Source organism: Pezoporus wallicus, unplaced genomic scaffold (genome assembly GCF_028554395.1).
Source record: "Pezoporus wallicus isolate ANWC-B61680 ecotype Strahan unplaced genomic scaffold, APGP_CSIRO_Pwel_v1 contig_7935, whole genome shotgun sequence".
NCBI lineage: Eukaryota > Metazoa > Chordata > Aves > Psittaciformes > Psittacidae > Pezoporus > Pezoporus wallicus.
In genome coordinates, this window is record NW_026640162.1 from 36949 (window position 1) to 55444 (window position 18496).

Here is an 18496-nt window from a genome sequence, read left to right on the forward strand (position 1 = left end):
ATACAGCTTGAGTATAAGAGGATTTTAACGCATACGTGGTCACTGTTTGTCAGGCCTCCTTAACTATTTTGAGATCAAGAGCTTCCCACTCTTTAGCCCCCTGCTGTGTAGTAAACACAGGACATGCAGAGATGCCCATTGCAGAAAATTCCCCAGTAATGATCACATCTTTAATTAACCATGTTAGAGCTGAGCATCTCCAGGGCCAGTGAGTCTGAGCAGACCGACCCGGGAGACGAAGAGTCAGAGTCTGGAAGCAGAGGATATAAATCTGGCTTGGATTCAGGGGATTCAGGGGCTGATCCTGCGCCGAACTCGGGGTCTCCGTTGCTCGCAGCTGTGTCTTTCTTATCAGATATCTCGTTCGGTATGTAGCCGTCTGCAGACCTGGCTCCTCCGTAACTGAGTTAAAAATTTCCACTCTAGGGCATAGTGGGCTGGAGAGGCTCGCGGTTCCTTTAAATCTTCCACTAGCGCATGATCCCTATTTTCGAGGGTCAACGGAGATTAGGAAAATCAGAGGGGATAGCGCAGAGACATCGCGATTCCCGACATCTCCCGATCCCCGAAGCCCCAGCAGCCCTTGCGAGAGAGAGGCTGACGTGGAGGGGGGCGTTCCCACGGTGACGGCGACCACTCCCCTGCTGCTTGCCTTGAAAAAGCCTTTGAGAGGGCAGCGACCGGGCACAGGGAGGAACAAGCAGGTCGTGTTGCTGGTGTCCCAGACTGCGCACCAATATGGTTGCTTCCAGAAAGAGAGCTTGCAGTAAGGTGACTGCAGCAACTCAGACAGAGACCCCATCCCAGACCGTGGCTGTTCAGGTCTCTGGGTGCAGGGAGTGCCAGAGCCTGCTGCTGCCGGGGGAGGGAGGACAGCATTCCACCTGCGTGAGGTGTGAGCAGGTAGAAGATCTGCTTAGCCTGGTGGCAAGACTTAAGGAGGAGGTTGAGACACTGAGGACCATCAGGGAGTGTGAAAGGGAGATCGACTGGTGGAGTAACTCCCTGGCGGGCCAGTCGAAACGGTTCCAGGGAGATACCCCCCAAAAGGGGAAGGACCCCCTGCCTTCTCACACAGAGGGGGATGGCCCGAGACAGCCCCTGCCCTGTAGCTGTTGCGCAGAGGTAGGGGACCAAAAAGACGACGAGGGTTGGAAGCGAGTTCCGGGTCGACGTCGTGGGAAACCCTCCCCCCTTCCTGCCCTGCTTCCCCAGGTGTCCCTCCATAATAGGTTCAAGGCCCTGGATCTTGAAGGAGAGGTAGGTGAGGATGTGGTGCAAGGCCAGCCCACAAGGCCACATAGGAAAAGGGGGTCGACTTTGCACCTCAAGACTACCTCTGTTAAGAAAGAAAGAAGGGTCATTGTAGTAGGGGATTCCCTTCTGAGAGGAACAGAGGGCCCAATATGCAGAGTTGACCCTCATCATAGGGAAGTGTGTAGTCTGCCTGGAGCCCGGATCAGGGATATCACCAGGGCGCTCCCCAACCTGGTGCACCCGACAGACTATTACCCGCTGCTGGTCTTCCAGACAGGTGGGGAGGAAGCTGCTTCCCGCAATCTGAGGGGGATGAAGAAAGACTACAGGGCCTTGGGGTGGATGGTGAAAGAGTCTGGGGCTCAAGTGATCTTCTCCTCTCTCCTTCCATCTTCCACTGATGTGGGAAGGAATGGGAAGATTCAGTTCATGAACAATTGGCTTTGAGACTGGTGCTACCGGCAGGGCTTTGGATTCTTTGATAACGGCTGGTTTTATAGGGCACCAGTCTGGACAATGACAAGTGAGAAAGGTTTGTCTCACGGAGGCAAAAGGATGCTGGGACACGAATTAGCAGGGCTCATTTGGAGAGCTTTAAACTAGATTCGAAGGGGGATGGGGTTGTAGCTGGGCTTGCCCCAGTGGGGCAGTGCTCCAGAATTAATGAAGACTGGGAGGCCTCCTACAATCCTAGGGTGAAATCGGTGTGCTCAGCTCGCTCCCTGAAATGCCTGTACACCAATGCGCGCAGCATGGGAAATAAGCAGGAGGAGTTGGAAACCTGTGTTAAGTCAGGAGACTATGATCTGGTGGCAATTACAGAGACTTGGTGGGACAGCTCACATGACTGGAATATAGTCATGGAGGGCTATGTCCTTTTCAGGAAAGACAGGCCAGCCAGGCGGGGTGGTGGGGTTGCTCTTTATGTGCGGGAGGAACTACAATGCACTGAGTTCTGTCCAGGGACAGATGACGAGTGAGTTGAGAGTCTGTGGGTGAGAATTAAGGGGCAGGCTGGCAGAGGGGATACTGTTGTAGGTGTCTGTTACAGACCACCGGATCAGGGTGAGGAAGTTGACGAGGCCTTCTACAGGCAGCTGAGAGCGGCCTCACAGTCACAGGCTGTGGTCTTCGTGGGGGATTTTAATTTCCCTGATGTTTGCTGGAAGGACCACTCAGCAACCCAGCCGCAGTCCAGGAGGTTCCTCCAGTGTATGGATGATAACTTCCTCCTGCAAATGGTGGATGAGCCGACCAGGAGAGGAGCGCTGCTGGATCTCATCCTCACTAACAAGGAGGATCTGGTTGAAGCAGTAAGGGTTCAGGGCTGCCTTGGTTGCAGCGACCACGAGATGGTGGAGTTCAGGATCTTGTGTGGTAGGACTAGTAGAATACCAAGTAGAATTGCAACCCTGGACTTTAGCAGGGCAAACTTTGGCCTTTTCAAGCAATTGCTAGGGGAAATCCCATGGGCAAGGCTGCTTGAAGGTAAAGGGGCCCAAGATAGTTGGTTGACATTCAAGGACTGCTTTTTCCGTGCTCAAGATCGGAGCATCCCGACACGTAGGAAGTCAAGGAAGAGGGCCAAGAGACCTGCGTGGCTAAATAGGGAATTGCTGGGTATGCTCAGGTGGAAGAGGAGAGTTTACAGGTCATGGAAGGAGGGGCTGGCCACTTGGGAGGAATATAAAGCTGCTGCTAGAGGATGTAGGAAGACAGCTAGGAGGACTAAGGCATCCTTAGAATTAAACCTGGCGAGAAGAGTCAAGGACAGCAAAAAGAGCTTTTTCAAATACATGGCAGACAAAACTAACACCAGAGGCAATGTAGGCCCACTGATGAACGGGATGGGTGCCCTGGTGACAGAAGATACAGAGATGGCAGAGTTACTGAATGCCTTCTTTGTCTACTCTGCTGCGGGCAGTCCTGAAGAGCCCTGTACCCCTGAGACCTTAGATGAAGTCAGGTCGACGGAGCGGTTTGCCTTAGTCGATGAGGAATGGGTTAGAGATCAGTTGAGCAATCTGGACATCCATAAATCCATGGGTCCAGATGGGATGCACCCGCGGGTGCTGAGGGAACTGGCGGAAGTCATTGCTAGACCACTCTCCATCATCTTTACCAAGTCTTGGGAAACGGGAGAGGTGCCTGAGGACTGGAGGAAAGCAAATGTCACTCCAGTCTTCAAAAAGGGCAAGAAGGAGGACCCGGGTAACTATAGACCGGTCAGCCTCACCTCCATCCCTGGGAAAGTGATGGAACACCTTATCCTTGGTACCATCTTAAGGCATATCAAGGATAAGAAGGTTATGAGGGGCAGTCAACATGGCTTCACCAGGGGAAAATCATGTTTGACCAATCTCTTAGCCTTTTATGAGGAAATAACACGGTGGATGGATGATGGCAGAGCGGTGGATGTGGTCTACCTTGACTTCAGCAAAGCATTTGACACAGTCTCCCACAGCATCCTCACGGCTAAAATGAGGAAGTGTGGACTGGATGATCACGTAGTGAGGTGGACTGCGAACTGGTTGAAGGAGAGAAGCCAGAGAGTTGTAGTCTATGGGGCTGAGTCTAGTTGGAGGCCTGTAACTAGTGGAGTGCCTCAAGGGTCAGTACTGGGACCGGTATTATTTAATATATTCATCAATGATTTAGATGAGGGAATTGAGTGTACTATCAGCAAGTTTGCTGATGACACTAAGCTGGGAGGAGTGGCTGACACGCCAGAAGGCTGTGCTGCCATCCAGCGAGACCTGGACAGGCTGGAGAGTTGGGCAGGGAGTAACTTGATGAAATATAACAAGGGAAAGTGTTGAGTCCTGCATCTGGGCAGGAACAACCCCAGGTTCCAGTATAGGTTGGGGAACGACCTGTTAGAGAGCAGTGTAGGGGAGAGGGACCTGGGGGTCCTAGTGGACGACAGGATGACCATGAGCCAACACTGTGCCCTTGTGGCTAAGAAGGCCAATGGCATCCTGGGGTGTATTAGAAGGGGGTGGTTAGTAGGTCGAGAGAGGTCCTCCTTCCCCTCTACTCTGCCCTGGTGAGGCCGCATCTGGAATATTGTGTCCAGTTCTGGGCCCCTCAGTTCACGAAGGACAGGGAGCTGCTGGAGAGAGTCCAGCGCAGGGCAACGAAGATGATTAAGGGAGTGGAGCATCTCCCTTATGAGGAAAGACTGAGGGAGCTGGGTCTCTATAGTTTGGAGAAGAGGAGACTGAGGGGTGACCTTATTGGTGTATATAAATATATAAAGGGGGAGTGTCACGAGGATGGAGCCAGGCTCTACTCAGTGGCAAACAATGATAGGACAAAGGGTAATGGGTACAAACTGGAACACAAGAGGTTCCACTTAAACTTGAGAAGAAACTTCTTCTCAGTGAGGGTGACGGAACACTGGAACAGGCTGCCCAGGGAGGTTGTGGAGTGTCCTTCCCTGGAGACATTCAAAACCCGCCTGGAAACATTCCTGTGTAACATTATCTAGGTGTTCCTGCTCCGGCAGGGGGATTGGACTAGATGATCTTTCGAGGTCCCTTCCAATCTCTAGCATACTGTGATACTGTGATACTGTGAAGAGCACCTCATTTGCTGGGTGTGCTGCTCAGTTCTTTGTCTCCGGTGGCTTGGCCTGCACCGAGAGCTACCTGCTGGCAGCGATGGCCTATGACAGGTACGTGGCCATCTCCAACCCACTGCTCTATGTTGCTGCCATGTCCAAGAAGCTCTGCATAGGACTGGTGGTCACCTCCTACCTCAGCGGCTTTGCCAGCACTACCCTCATTGCCAGCTACATGTTCACCCTCAGCTTTTGAGACTCCAACCTCAATGACTTCTTCTGCGACCTGCTCCACTGGTGAAGCTCTCCTGTGGTGTGATAGAGTTCCCAGTCCCTCCCCTACTTCATCCTGACCTTCAACACCATCCTCCCTTCTGCACTCATCCTCAGGTCCTACGTCTCCATCCCAATTGTTATCCTGAGGATGTGCTCAACTGAGGGGCAGGGCAAAGCTTTCTCCACCTCTGCCACCCACCTCACCACCATCACCCTTTATTATGCTTCCATCCTCTTGATTTACACTCGGCCCAGCTCCTCCTATGTGCTGGAGAGGGACAGGGTGGTATCTGTGCTTTACACGGTGGTGACTCCCATGCTGAACCCCTTCATCTACACCCTGAGGAGCCAGGAGGTGAAGGAGGCACTGAAGACACTGCTGAAGAGACAGACAGCTTCCTAACAGAAGAAACCCAGGGGTTATGTCCCTAATGATGCACACAGCAAGAAGTGCACAGACCTTGTCTTGCTTGTGCCTTCCTTTGTCACTTTTCACAGTCCATGAAGGAGCATAAGCTCTCCCGATCCTGAAGTGCTTCACGGTGGACATGAGGTGTCACTGTGCTGACAGACTTCCTCTGCTTCCCACCTCTCCCCATATACCACTGATATTTGCTATAAAATGAGATTATAGCAGTAGCTGAGTTGGTTGCACATCACCTTCACACTGTGATTTATCTGAATTAAACATTCATTACTTATGCCCATATCAGTAGCTCAGCTAAAGCTCCATGTGTCAGAGAACGATAGAGTGCTTTGGGTTTGAAAGTACCTTAAGATCATCCAGTAAAAGTAAAAGTTGAGTCATTAAATCAGTTTTGTGTCTCCATCTGTGCTCAGTGAAGGTGTGTTTCTGTATCTCTAGTATTTGTTGATAAGAGAGCAGTTTCAAGAGTTCAAGTTTGAAGACACAAACACGCAAAGAGCTCTCTCCCCTCACTGTGCTTCCATCCCCATCAGAGGCTAGGGTCACGCTGCATGAACTGGGCTCCTTTTAGATGCATTGAATCAACCAGGTTGGAAAAGCCCTTCAAGCTCATCCAGTCCAACCATTCCCCAGCACAGCCAAGGCCACCAGTAACCCATGGCACTGAGGCCTTGTCTCCACAGTGTGTGAACACTTGCAGGGCCAGTGCCTGCAGCCCTGCCCTGGGCAGCCTGTTCCAATGCCTGAGCACCCTTTGGGGCAGGAATTGTTCCCCAGCTCCATCTAAACCTGCCCTGGTGCAGCTTGAGGCCATTTTCTCATCTCCTGTCTTTTGGTTTAAAACAAACTGAAAATAAGTTTGAGGGGGGCAGCTGATCTAGTTTGACCTCCAGGAGGCCTTCAGATCCTGACTGGAATTAGTTTAATCCAGAGAAAGCTATTCTGAGATGCATATACCATGGAGAGAGGGTGCATGGTACAAGTGCTTCTGATGTTCAGACCTGCTCTGGACAACATCCATCCTCACCAGATGTCCTAGGATGTGATAAAACATTCTCTTATTTCTATCCATTCTAGAAGGGACCTGACTGGCTCATAACTAGGCAATGGATTTTAGATGTTGAGTCAGGTGACCCCATTCCCATGCTTATTCTCCAATCCCAAATTCATAATGGTAGGAAAACCACATTTATGAAGGCCAGTCAGGCATGGAGGATGGATGTAGTAGACTGCAACTTGCCTCACAGCTTAAGAAACACAAGCAAATCTATCCCAAGGCAAATAATGACAAGAAGTTTAAAGTATGAGGTGTCCTTGAGCAGGTCCAAAAGTGAAGAGAAATGCAATGAGCTTCCCCAGCTCCCTTTATTAGGGGTCAAAAGCAGGAAGGGACAAAGCACCCCATTAGCAAGAACCACATGATCTGCACATGTCATGAAGACAGGGATGTGTCTTTACAGAGAGAGTAGGACCAAGCTTGCATGGGCACAGAAAGCCCTCCAGCAGGCCCGAGATCCAGGCTTTCACAATACAAGCACACACAGCTATTTCCATCACAAGTGATGCTGCTCATTTTGCCAAAGCAAGAAGTGGTCCCTGGGGACCAAGCACCCTTCCAGGAGTCATCAGCTTTAACAAGACCTTCTGGGGTTTACCAAGGAAGTTTCCTCATCACCACGAAAGCTTTTCAGAAGAATGGATGCGACTTCCCTCATTCTTCATAACAAGCCATCAGAGATTAATTAGCTGGGGATAACAGGAAAGAAACTTTCTTCTTTGTTACCAACAAAGTTCACTTCTACAGCTGCCTTGCTTGACAGAGATGGCTCATGCCCAAAGCCAAGGAGTTGGAGGGTCAGTGTGTTGGCATGCTTGTGTATTAAGGACAGTTTCATGGGCCTGGATCATAAAATCCCAGCCTGGTTGGTGTTGGAAGGGACCTTAAAGCTCATCCAGCTCCAACCCCTGCCACAGGCAGGGACCCCTTCCACTGGAGCAGCTTGCTCCAAGCCCCTGTGTCCAACCTGGCCTTGAACACTGCCAGGGATGGGGCAGCCACAGCTTCTCTGGGCACCCTGTGCCAGCGCCTCAGCACCCTCACAGGGAAGAGCTTCTGCCTAAGAGCTCATCTCAGTCTCCCCTCTGACAGGTTAAAGCCATTCCCCTTGGCCTGTTCCTACAGGCACCTGTCCTAAGCCCCTCTCCGTGTTTCCTGAAACCCCTTTAGGCACAGGTTTAAGGGGAAAAGTTCCTTTCTTATGGCTCTAAAGAGAGGAAAACAACACTAATATCTTCTAGGCAATAATTTCCTATCCATCCATGCGGAATAGAAACCCCTCATCAGGAATTTAGTATCTGCTATTAGCAACCTTTATAAAAGCAAACACACAGCCAGAACGCTGCCGACATCCATTTTGCTTTCCTATTCTGTCCAGGAAGTGATTTATGCATGCTGAGCTTTGAGGCTCTACTGCATTAGACATTATTGACCAAGAGAAATGATTGAGGACAGGTTGGATGGTGATTGCAGCAACATGGTCTAGTGGAAGGTGTCCCTGCCTGTGGCAGGGAGCTGGAATTTCATGAGCTTTAAGCTGCCTTCCAAACCAAACCATTCCATGGCTGTATGAAAAGCTGCTTTCACCTCCTCACTTTTGAGTGGGGTTCCTGAAGGACCCCAACACATCAGCACAGTGAGCTGATGTTTCCCATTAGACTTAAACTTACTCCTCAGGCGATGGCCTCTGTCTGCTCTGAACACAACCCACATTGTAGCTGTGTCTGCCCATCACTCTTCACTGCAAATGCAGAGAACCATCCACTTTTTCCAGAAGAAATCCCTGATATGTGTGTTTAAAATAGATCCAAGCTGAATCAAAGCCCCCAGATGCACCCTTGTCTCTATAAGAGGAACCTTCTGTGACTAATTCAGATGTGGAAACCTACAATTAGATACTACTGCTCCTTTGACCAATGTGACTCAACCATCAAACCCTGGAATGAGAAATCATGAGTAAGCTGCAGCTGGGATGGAAAATAAGCTTGGCCTGGATGGACAGACATAAGGAAATGAAGAAGTGATAGGGTAGTTCCGGACAACACTGAGAGTCTTTGAGCCATGAAATAGGTTGGACATGTCTGCATACAACATATGGCCAGAAGCATGGAGCATCTGTGTCATCAGCACCAGATGAAATCCAAGGAAAATCCAACCCTGCTCAGACAGTGCCTTGAAAGGCTGTTCCTGCACCAAGTTGGGTGACTGCTTATCACAGGGGATGAAATTTCACCTTGCTCCTAGGTCAGCATGCTGGCAGCTTTCCATGGTGCAGGCCAATCCAGAAGAGCAAAATGACCAGCTTCCCTGATATGGAAGCTTAAAATAGATCCAAGCTGAATCAAAGACCCCAGATGCATCCTTGTCTCTATAAGAGGAACCTTCTGTGTCTAATTCAGATGTGAAAGCCTACAGTTAGACAAGATGACTCCTTGGACCAATGTGACTCAACCCTCAGATCCTGAAATGAGAAATCATGAGTAAGCTGCAGCTGGGATGGAAAATAAGCTTGGCCTGGATGGACAGACATAAGGAAATGAAGAAGTGATAGGGTAGTTGCGGACAACACTGAGAATCTTTGAGCCATGAAAGAATTTGGGCACATCTGCATACAACATATGGCCAGCAGCATGGCGCATCTGTGTCATCAGCAGCAGATGGCATTCAAGGAAAAGCCAACCCTGCTCAGACAGTGCCTTGAAAGTCTGTTCCCGAACCAAGTTGGGTGACTGCTTATCACATGGGATGAAAATTCACCTTGCTCCTAGGTCAGCATGCTGGCAGCCTTCCATGGAGCAGGCCAATCCAGAAGAGCAAAATGCCCAGCTACATCCTACGGAGGAAATAAATACATTTCCCATGAGGAAATAAGGAGATGGGCACATGAAGCTGAGAGCTGGTGGTCATAAGGTTCCCCACCACCATGCTGATGGAGATGAGTAAAACAGTCCCAAAGAGCAGCTTCTACACATTGGGGAAGCCCAAGAGGACAAACGTGGTCACACTCAAGTGCTTTCCTCCAGCCACTCTCTTGGCAGCAGGAGACAAAGAAACATGGGAAGAGGTTGAATCACTTCTCCCAGCTCACAGGAACACACAGTGCATGAGGTTAATGCAGGATTTGGGGTTTCCTTTAGGACTGCACCCAATTCCTGGGAGAGAAAACCATGATGGTTGAAGGTCCTAAATAATATATTAAAAATAATACCTTGATAAAATAATAGGCAATAGTTCCTATATGGAAAAACATAATCTTAGAGCTTAAATCCTAAAGCTGTGGCTGGCCTGTTATGGAAAGAATTGGTCCTGCAAAACATAAGCATCTTCCCATGGGCATCCAAATTCTTTTTAAGAAGGAGGCTTGTTTGGGATGATTTCTTTGCTGTCTGTGGGAGTTGTTCTTATTTAAGGACAAGTAAATACAATAATATCATGCCTTAATCTGCCACAAGAATTAGTGTTGCATTAAATAGATAAGAAATCAAATTGGAGTGATTTTCTGACTCTCTAGTGATGTTTGATTCCACTAAAGTGAGACCAGAATCCCTGAATGCAATTCCATGTACTTGTAGCTTCAAGGGAAAAACCAACCCCTTCTCATCTGAATTATTCTTCCATATATTTCTTCCTCTGTGCTTCCTTCTATTTAAAGAACATGTTGTATATATAGATGTACACGAGATGACTGCTGTTCATGTTAACCTGAAATATGCAGACCTTAAAAAGATGAGATGACCTTCAAATAAGCATATTGCCTGATGAGAAATGAGCATTCCTCCTCCTTCCCCTCCCACTCTCCTCTTTCCATCAGCCCCTTTTCAAGCAAGAGGACCATTTCTTCAGCACAATTCATCTTCTCCCTCCACCCTTCCCAAAGCAGCTTTTATTTCCCCATTCCCCAGCCTGTGCTCAGATGTTCATTGCACAGTCCCTTGACTCACCACCAATGCTCTTCTCAGGGTTCTGGTGGGTGCCTTTGCTGCAAGGACACATGGATGGCTCATTTCAACTCAGTGGACACCACAAGAGCCTTGTCCCTCTCTGATAAGGTGCCCCCCAGCCTGTCTTAGTGCTTAGAGCAAGTCCTCCTCATAGGCAGGACTCAGCATTTTCCCTTTTTGAAGTCTGTCTGATTCCACCTGCCCATTTTGGACCTAAAACTGGCCCACAGCTTCTCTGGGCACCCTGTGGCAGGGCCTCAGCACCCTCCCAGGGAAGAGCTTCTGCCTAAGAGCTCATCTCAAGCCACCAACATCTCTTTCCAAGCCATCAATACTGGTAAAGGCAGACACAGAGATGAACTCACCAGTACTTGAAGAAAATCTCCTTGCTTCTTCCACCAGGACCTCAGAAGGGTTCCTCCAAGTAACAACAGTGTCTAAAAGAAACCATTCTAATATCTCCCAATTCTTTTTCAAAAAGAAAATAAAGATAACATGGCCAACAGTTTTAAAGGGAGTAAAACCAAAGTGAATTTCATCTTTCCATTTCTACATAGAATCATAGGATCGTTAGGGTTGGAAAGGACCTTAAGATCATCTAGTTCCAACCCCCCTGCCGTGGGCAGGGACACCTTACGCTAAATCATATCACCCAATGCCTCGTCCAACCTGGCCTTGAACACTGCCAGGGATGGAGCATTCACAACCTCCCTGGGCAACCTATTCCAGTGCCTCACCACCCTAACAGGAAAGAATTTCCTTCTTATATCCAACCTAAACTTCCCCTGTTTAAGTTTTAAACCATTACCCCTTGTAATGAAGGGAAGTAGCTCAGTTTCCAGCTACCCTGGAGAGAAAAGCTTGGTACTCCGTGTTCCTGGTTCTTCTTAGACATCTAGATACCACACACTGGAGAGGAATCACATCCTCAGTGTAGAACCCACACATTCAAAACCCAAGGCTTGAAATCCTTTCCAATCAATAGGGAAAAAAACATGTTCCCCTTGTTTCATGACATTTTTACCTTACCAGCTAAGGGAGCCATACCAGACATCTCCAAAGAGGACAGCACTCACCCTCTTTTAGACATGACTTACAGTACAAGCCAAACATGAAAATTTCTCCTTATCTATTTATGAGCCAAGGTCCCATTACAGCTGATGAGACTGTCCAATGCAATCAGCAGAGCTCATTCAGATCTCTTCAGCTGGAGCAATGGAGGTGTCTGCCTTGCAGTGAGAGGCATGAACCCCACCAAATCTCCCTCAACACTAAAGGGAACTGATGGACACAGTAAACACATAGAGGTGACATGGTGCATTCAAATGTAAGGAGACAAGTGCTTGCCTAAGGACATTTGAGGTGATTCCTAAATCCAATCACTAAGTACCCAAAAAGGGGAGGTAGCTCCTACCCAGCATTTGCTCAGCTGCCTTTAAACCAGATTTAACTACAATGAAAGCAGCTCCACCTGAGAGTGGGGAGCTAAAGCCATTAGGAGCTCCTCAGCAGGAATGCCAGAAGCCAGGCACCTCATTGCCTGCTCATCATGACCCACCAGGAAGATGCATTGCAATGCTGGCTGCTGCTTCTGCTTCAGAGAATCTCACTTGGTGTTTGCTCTGCTCTCATGGTCAGATGATAGCACCACTGAAGGCAGTGGCAGCTCTGAGACACAGCAAACCACTGGTTTCCTTAAACTCAAACAACAAGGAGCAAAAAGCTTTTGGCTTTGAGAGCAGCTCCAATGTGAAGCCACAATGAGCAGAACGATAGGGTTGTAGCCACAGACTTGTGTTTTCAAGACACTAAGAGCTCATGTTCCTATATAAACACTTGGTGATGGTGAAGGAGAGAGAAGCTGGACATAAAGTCATTGAATATTGTTGCAGAAGGCACTAGAGAGACCTTACTGTGGCCTTTGAATCCCTTAAGAGGGGCTACAAGAAATCTGGAGAGGGGCTTTGAACAAGGGCTTTTAGGGAGAGGCCAAGGGGAATGACTTGAACCTGCCAGAGGGGAGACTGAGATGAGCTCTTAGGCAGAAGCTCTTCCCTGTGAGGGTGCTGAGGCGCTGGCACAGGGTGCCCAGAGAAGCTGTGGCTGCCCCATCCCTGGCAGTGTTCAAGGCCAGGTTGGACACAGGGCTTGGAGCAAGCTGCTCTAGTGGAAGGGGTCCCTGCCCGTGGCAGGGATTGGTCCCTTCGAACCCAAACCATTCCATGCGTCTATGATTTCAGGGGCAGAGAAAAGATTAATGCAAGAATTAATGGTTTCCCATTCTTTTTCACTTGATGCCTCCTGCAAGTTCTCCATGTGCTTTATCGTGCAGATGAGGGTAAATCTGAGATTTCCTATTGTGAATTTCCAGCATGGGAAATTCCAGTTAGAAACAGAGGGAGAGGGAAAACCCCACTGTCAGAGCAGTCAAACACTGCCAGGGAGAGTGTGAAACCTCTGCCTCTGCTTCTCCCCAAGGCTCAGGAGGAAAACAACCGTTGGCTGGGTTAAATAATAAGAAGGGAATTATCAGGAAGCTCTGGGAACAAAGCAGGATTCAGCTGATTGACCCTGAGTGCCTGTTAGTTGTGTGTTGTTAAGAAATGAGAAAACCACTTAGATCCTGACTTAACTGAATCCAGCCATGGACCTTCTCCCTCCAGCCTATGTTAATGTGGGTCCTTAGGATAGTCCTAAGGCTCAGCCATGGCTCCAGGTTTCACCACGGTCCTGGCAGAGGCTGCAGCTCCATGGGCTGAGGTAATGCACAAAGTGATGTGTTTTGGGGTGTTTTATGTATACTGTGTTTGCCTACCACCATTCAGCTTTCTGAGCAGGAAAGCAACAGGAGAGACATCAGGGCAGGCAATGCCATCGCTCCAGGCTGCCAGGGGCTGCCACGTATCAGATCTGAAGGCTGCTGAACAGCACCACAGCTCCTGTGCTCTGTTGTGATCAGGCTGCCATGGAGACCATGGCTTCTGCTGACGGCGAGGAGAAGCAAGACACGACAACCCAATATGAGTGATAAGCAAGCTTCTACTTTATTTGTGTCGCACATCGCTTATATCCTCATAGTGTTAATTATGCCTACTAGTCACAACAGCATTGGTTAGTTCTAAATGGTTTCATTTACATTCTCCTCCCACATCCGGTTTCTGTTTTCAAGGATCTTCCTCATTACATCAGCTGCAATTCAGTTCTCGGTACTTTCCCCAGAGCTCAAGGACAGTGTGTCCTTCAGCTTAAGTCACGTACATGTGAGGCCTACACTTTGCTTTGCTCGCACAAGGCCTCCAAGGATTCATGGCCTTGCTCTCGGAGCCATTCTGCAACAGCTTCTATTGCTGCCAACAGGGGAATGGAAAGCAAAGGTGTGGAGCAGTGGATGGGGATTCCTTGATAGTTTCTGCCCTTTGGCGTGGATTCATCACTATCACGTCTTAAAACGCTTTCAAAACGCGTTCAGTCATAACAGAGGTCACACAAGTACCATGTTTCACTTAAATTCTTTGCTGTCTAAAATGAAATGAAGTGTATGGTGCTGGAAATCATTTTGTCCATCAAAACCTAATAATACTGACTGCATGGCATCACACTTATTTGCTATCATTTCTGTTTTTCTTGCTAAAGGTGTTTTTGTCCTTTTCTTAAGGCCCTTAATGATTTAACAGCACCGTTATGAAATGAAGTTTGATCCAGTGGAACGGTAGAATTCACAGTTTATTCTCATTTGCCAAGCAAAAGGGAGAGCAAAAAAGAAAAGAGCTTTAAGTTCATGCACTCCAAGTGTTCCCTTGCCCTGTCGAGGCCACCCCTAACCCATGGCACTGAGGGGTTTGTGAGCACTTGCAGGGCCGGTGCCTGCAGCCCTGCCCTGGGCAGCCTGTTCCAATGCCTGAGCACCCTCTGGGGCAGGAATTGTTCCTCAGCTCCATCTAAACATGCCCTGGTGCAGCCTGAGGCCATTTCCTGTTGTCCCATCCCTTGTTCCCTGGGAGCAGAGCCTAGCCCCCTCCTGGCTCCATCCTCCTTTCAGGCAGGTGTAGGCAGCGATCAGTTCCACCCTTTTCCTGAGATAAAGAGGAGAGCATGCTCGTAGTTGTCTACCTGTGTCTTCGTTAAGTGAAATAAAGTACAAATTAACTAATTAGGTGAAATAAACTACTAAATAGAATTATCAAAGTTTAGAGAGTGAAATTATTTGTATTTTCAATCATATCAACCAGTGCATCACATAAGTCTGGGTGCAGAAGACCCCCAACATGTTGCCCATACTTAACCAATACCCGAGCACCTACCCCATATCTCCATTCTGTCTGGCCCTAAGCTTGCACCATTCAAGATCATCTTATTTTTGTGAGCCTCCTCAACACCTCCTTCACCTCCTTATTCCTCAGGCTGTAGATCAAGGGGTTCAGCATGGGAGTCACCACGGTGCAGAGCAGCACAGCCCATTTATCTGCTGCTCTTGAGCTGTTTGATCTGGGGAATAAATACATAAAAAAGCATGCCCCATAGAAGATGCTGACAGTGGTGAGGTGGGAGGTGCAGGTGGAGAAGGCTTTGCGCTTGCCCTCGGCTGAATTGATGCTCAGGATGGTGGGGATGATGGCCACGTAGGAGAGCAGGATAACCAGGATGCTGGACACACCAAAGAGAGATGCTGCAGTGATCAGGATGATGTGGCTGAGGGTGGTGTCAGAGGCGGAGAGTGAGATGAGGGGGGAAATGTCACAAAAGAAGAGGTCGATGGCGCTGGAGCTGCAGAAGGACAGGGTGGACATGCTGATGGTCTGTCCCACACCATTGGTCAGCCCCACGAGGTACGAGGCAGTCACCAGCTGGAAACAGCACTTTGGGGACATGACAAGGAGGTACAGCAGGGAATGGCAAATGGCCACGTAACGGTCATAGGCCATTGAAACCAGCAGGAAGCATTCAGTTATCCCAAAAAAATCGAAGAGGAAGACCTGAGCCACACACCCAGCATAAGCAATGCTCTTCTTCTCTGACATCAAGTCAACCAACATCTTGGGGGTGATGACAGTGGAAGAACAGAGGTCTACAAAGGCCAGATTGCCCAGGAAATAATACATGGGGGAGTGGAGGTGGGGGCTGGCCCTGATTAAGATGATGATGCCCAGGTTGCCCACAATGGTGACAAGGTAGGTGAGCAGGAAGAGCAGGAACAAGTTCCCCTGAGTCACCGGGTCCTGTGTGAAGCCTGCCAGGCTGAACTCGGTTGCTTGGGTGCAATTGCTTTGTGCCATGGGCTGGATGGTGCTTTGTGTGTGAGATCCTGGCTGGGGCTTTCTTCTCCAAGAGGCAGGGATGTCCCAGGTGGAAAAGGCTCTGTGTGGAGGAAGCTGCCCAGAGACAGTCCTGCAGGATGGAAAGGGAGAGTTCAGGCACAGCTCAATGAGGGACAGGTTGGTGAAAGTCGTGTGCCAGCACAGGTAGAACAAAGGGGTGCTCAAGCAGTTGAACACCATGGCACAATGTGGTTTGTGCTCCTCTGGCTCACCTTGAGATGTTGAGCAATGACCACTTTGGAAATCAGTGGGGAGGTTCCACTCACCCGAGTAGATTTACCTTAGTGCTGCACTTCATCGCCTTCGTTAGTGCTGAGCCTGTGGCTTGGAGACCATCCGGCTCAACCTGGAACAGAGAAATAAGGTGCTTCCACAGTGCAGAGCTGATCCCTCATCCTCTTGTGGGCATTTCCCAACCACTTGCTTCTTCCCTCTCTGCTTGATTTTCTTGACCTATAGAAAGTGCAGGTTGGACAGGGCAACCTGCTCTAGTGGAAGGTGTCCCTGGCCATCACAGGGGCTTGGAGCTGAGTGAGATTTAAGGTCTCTTCCAACACAAATCATACTATGCTCCTATGCAACCTTACACAGTGGTTAATATCAGTTTCCCCTCCCTCCTGACACACTCTGTCAGATCTAAAACCTTTTCATGGTTCTTTAACCTGTTCCTTGAGTCTCCGATAGATATGGGCAAACCCCAGAGCTCAGCAAACTCTTCATGAACGCATGTTTCGGGGAAAAAAAGTAATCTTTTGGAGCTGCCTCATCTCAGCAATGGGGAGCACCCTGAATGTCCTGTACAGGAAAGCCTGAAGTGCCCATCCAGGAAACATCTGTGGTCACTGAGAAGAGGAAGCCTCCTGAGGGTGTTCTCCACCAGGGTGATCTCCAAACCTGCCTTCTCAGCAGCTGCATGGGGAGCACACAGCTCAAGCAGCTCCCTGGGAAGCCCAGAGCATCACCAAGAAGCCCACAACCCTGCAGTCAGGCAGGAGATGAAGACAGGAGCTGCTGCTTGTTGGAAAGAGAGAACCACAGGAGAATGATGGGCTGAAAGATGCTGCCCCTCACTTACATCTCAGCTCTGTCTCTGCTGCCCTCCTCATGCTCTCGGAGAAGGATGTGAAGATGAATGTGCCTGGAGCTGTGTAGGGAGCCTGGGAATGAGCCAGCATCAGCAAACCCCCTTCCTATTTCAAGTGATGTGGGGATGTGGGACTGTGAATCTCTTTGTGCCCCAGGAGGGTGACAAAGCCCAAAGCAGGTCATTATCTCTTCTCTGTGTTGATTAGTTTGGAGGAGAAGAAGTGTACCCAGAGGAGATGACCTCACCCTGAGTGAGCAACAGGGCTTTGGGCTCCCTTAAAGCAAAGCACAGAACAAGCCCACCTTTGACATCCACTTCTGGAGCATTTCTGAGGCAGTTACAGCTTCACAAGGGCCATGGTTGACATTATCATAGAATCATGGAATAGTTAGGGTTGGAAAGGACCTTAAAATTATCTAGTTCCAACCCCCCTGCCATGGGCAGGGACACCTCACGCTAAACCACGGCAGGGATCTGCGGGGAACCTCACCGAGGGGAACTGGTTCCAGGGTCCATCAGCGATGTCAGGCACCATGTACAATGAACCAGCTTTCCACCCATCTTCAGTTGCTTGTACTCAAACCAAAGCTCACAATTTTGATTTGCAAAGAGCCAAGAGAAGATTGTGGTGACCTTGCTAATGGTGAGGTAAATGCTGTCCACTACTTCTTGTCCATGCAAACACCAGTGTTTGCGTCATCCAAGGAACTCAGGTTGGTCAGGCATTACTAATCCTTGGTAAATCCATGCTGGCTCCTCATGGTCACCCTCCCGTCCTTCCTCTGCCTGGAGAGGGCTTCCTGGGGGATTTGGTTCTTAACCGCAGTAGGGATGGAGGCAGCCCCAGTCCTTGAGCTCTCCTTGATGATGACATTTGCCTTTTTTCACCCATTGTGCTGGAAAGGCAAGGCAGAAAGGAGAGCTTCATAGAAGCCATGGTTGATATTATCAGGGCAGGGAGATGAGGGTAAAGTCCCTGATAAGAGCTGGTACCAGAGTCCATCAGCAATCCCAGCACCACAGGCAATGATCCAGCTCTCCACCCATCTTCAATTCATTGCTCTAAAACCATAGCACACAAGTTTGGCTGCAAAGAGCCAACAGAAGATCTTGGGGACCTGTTGACGTGGGAGTCGTGGACAACACAGAGACGATCAATGCGATCAAGCGATTGCCAAATTTATTACAAAGCCTTAACTCCTTATATACTATTTCTTACATGCACATACAGTGATTTGGCGTATTATGATATGATACATGTCTTGAAGACCCTTAGTGACTAACATATAATTGGTTAAGCACAGGTGTGAGAACTTGACCTCGAAAGCTTGCCAGCAGTACACAGTTCTCATTACCTCAGTGAATTCCAGCTTCTTCTTATCTTGCTTGCTTAAGCTTCCTTGGGCCTCTCATGGCCTTGCTGTATCTTTCAGGATTTTCAGAGTTTATGTACCAATTATCCATTCTCCTGTCAGAACACTGCCTCCACATCTCCCCCTTTTTTATATATGGTTTCGATGACTCTACTTGAACAGGGGATTTAGCCTAGATCATATCTCCAATATATGCTGACT

General features: G+C 49.0%; 1 protein-coding gene and 1 pseudogene across 1 annotated transcript; one reads left to right on the forward strand and one right to left on the reverse strand.

The window, feature by feature from the left end:
* Positions 1 to 158: 158 nt before the first annotated feature.
* LOC130603772 (olfactory receptor 1013-like) lies at positions 159 to 5498 on the forward strand (annotated as a pseudogene).
* Positions 5499 to 14866: 9368 nt separating this feature from the next.
* On the reverse strand, positions 14867 to 15793 carry LOC130603768 (olfactory receptor-like protein COR3). Its single transcript, XM_057417777.1, has one exon. The coding sequence runs from the start codon at positions 15791 to 15793 to the stop codon at positions 14867 to 14869; it is 927 nt and encodes a 308-aa protein (XP_057273760.1).
* Between the last annotated feature and the right edge of the window lie 2703 nt (positions 15794 to 18496).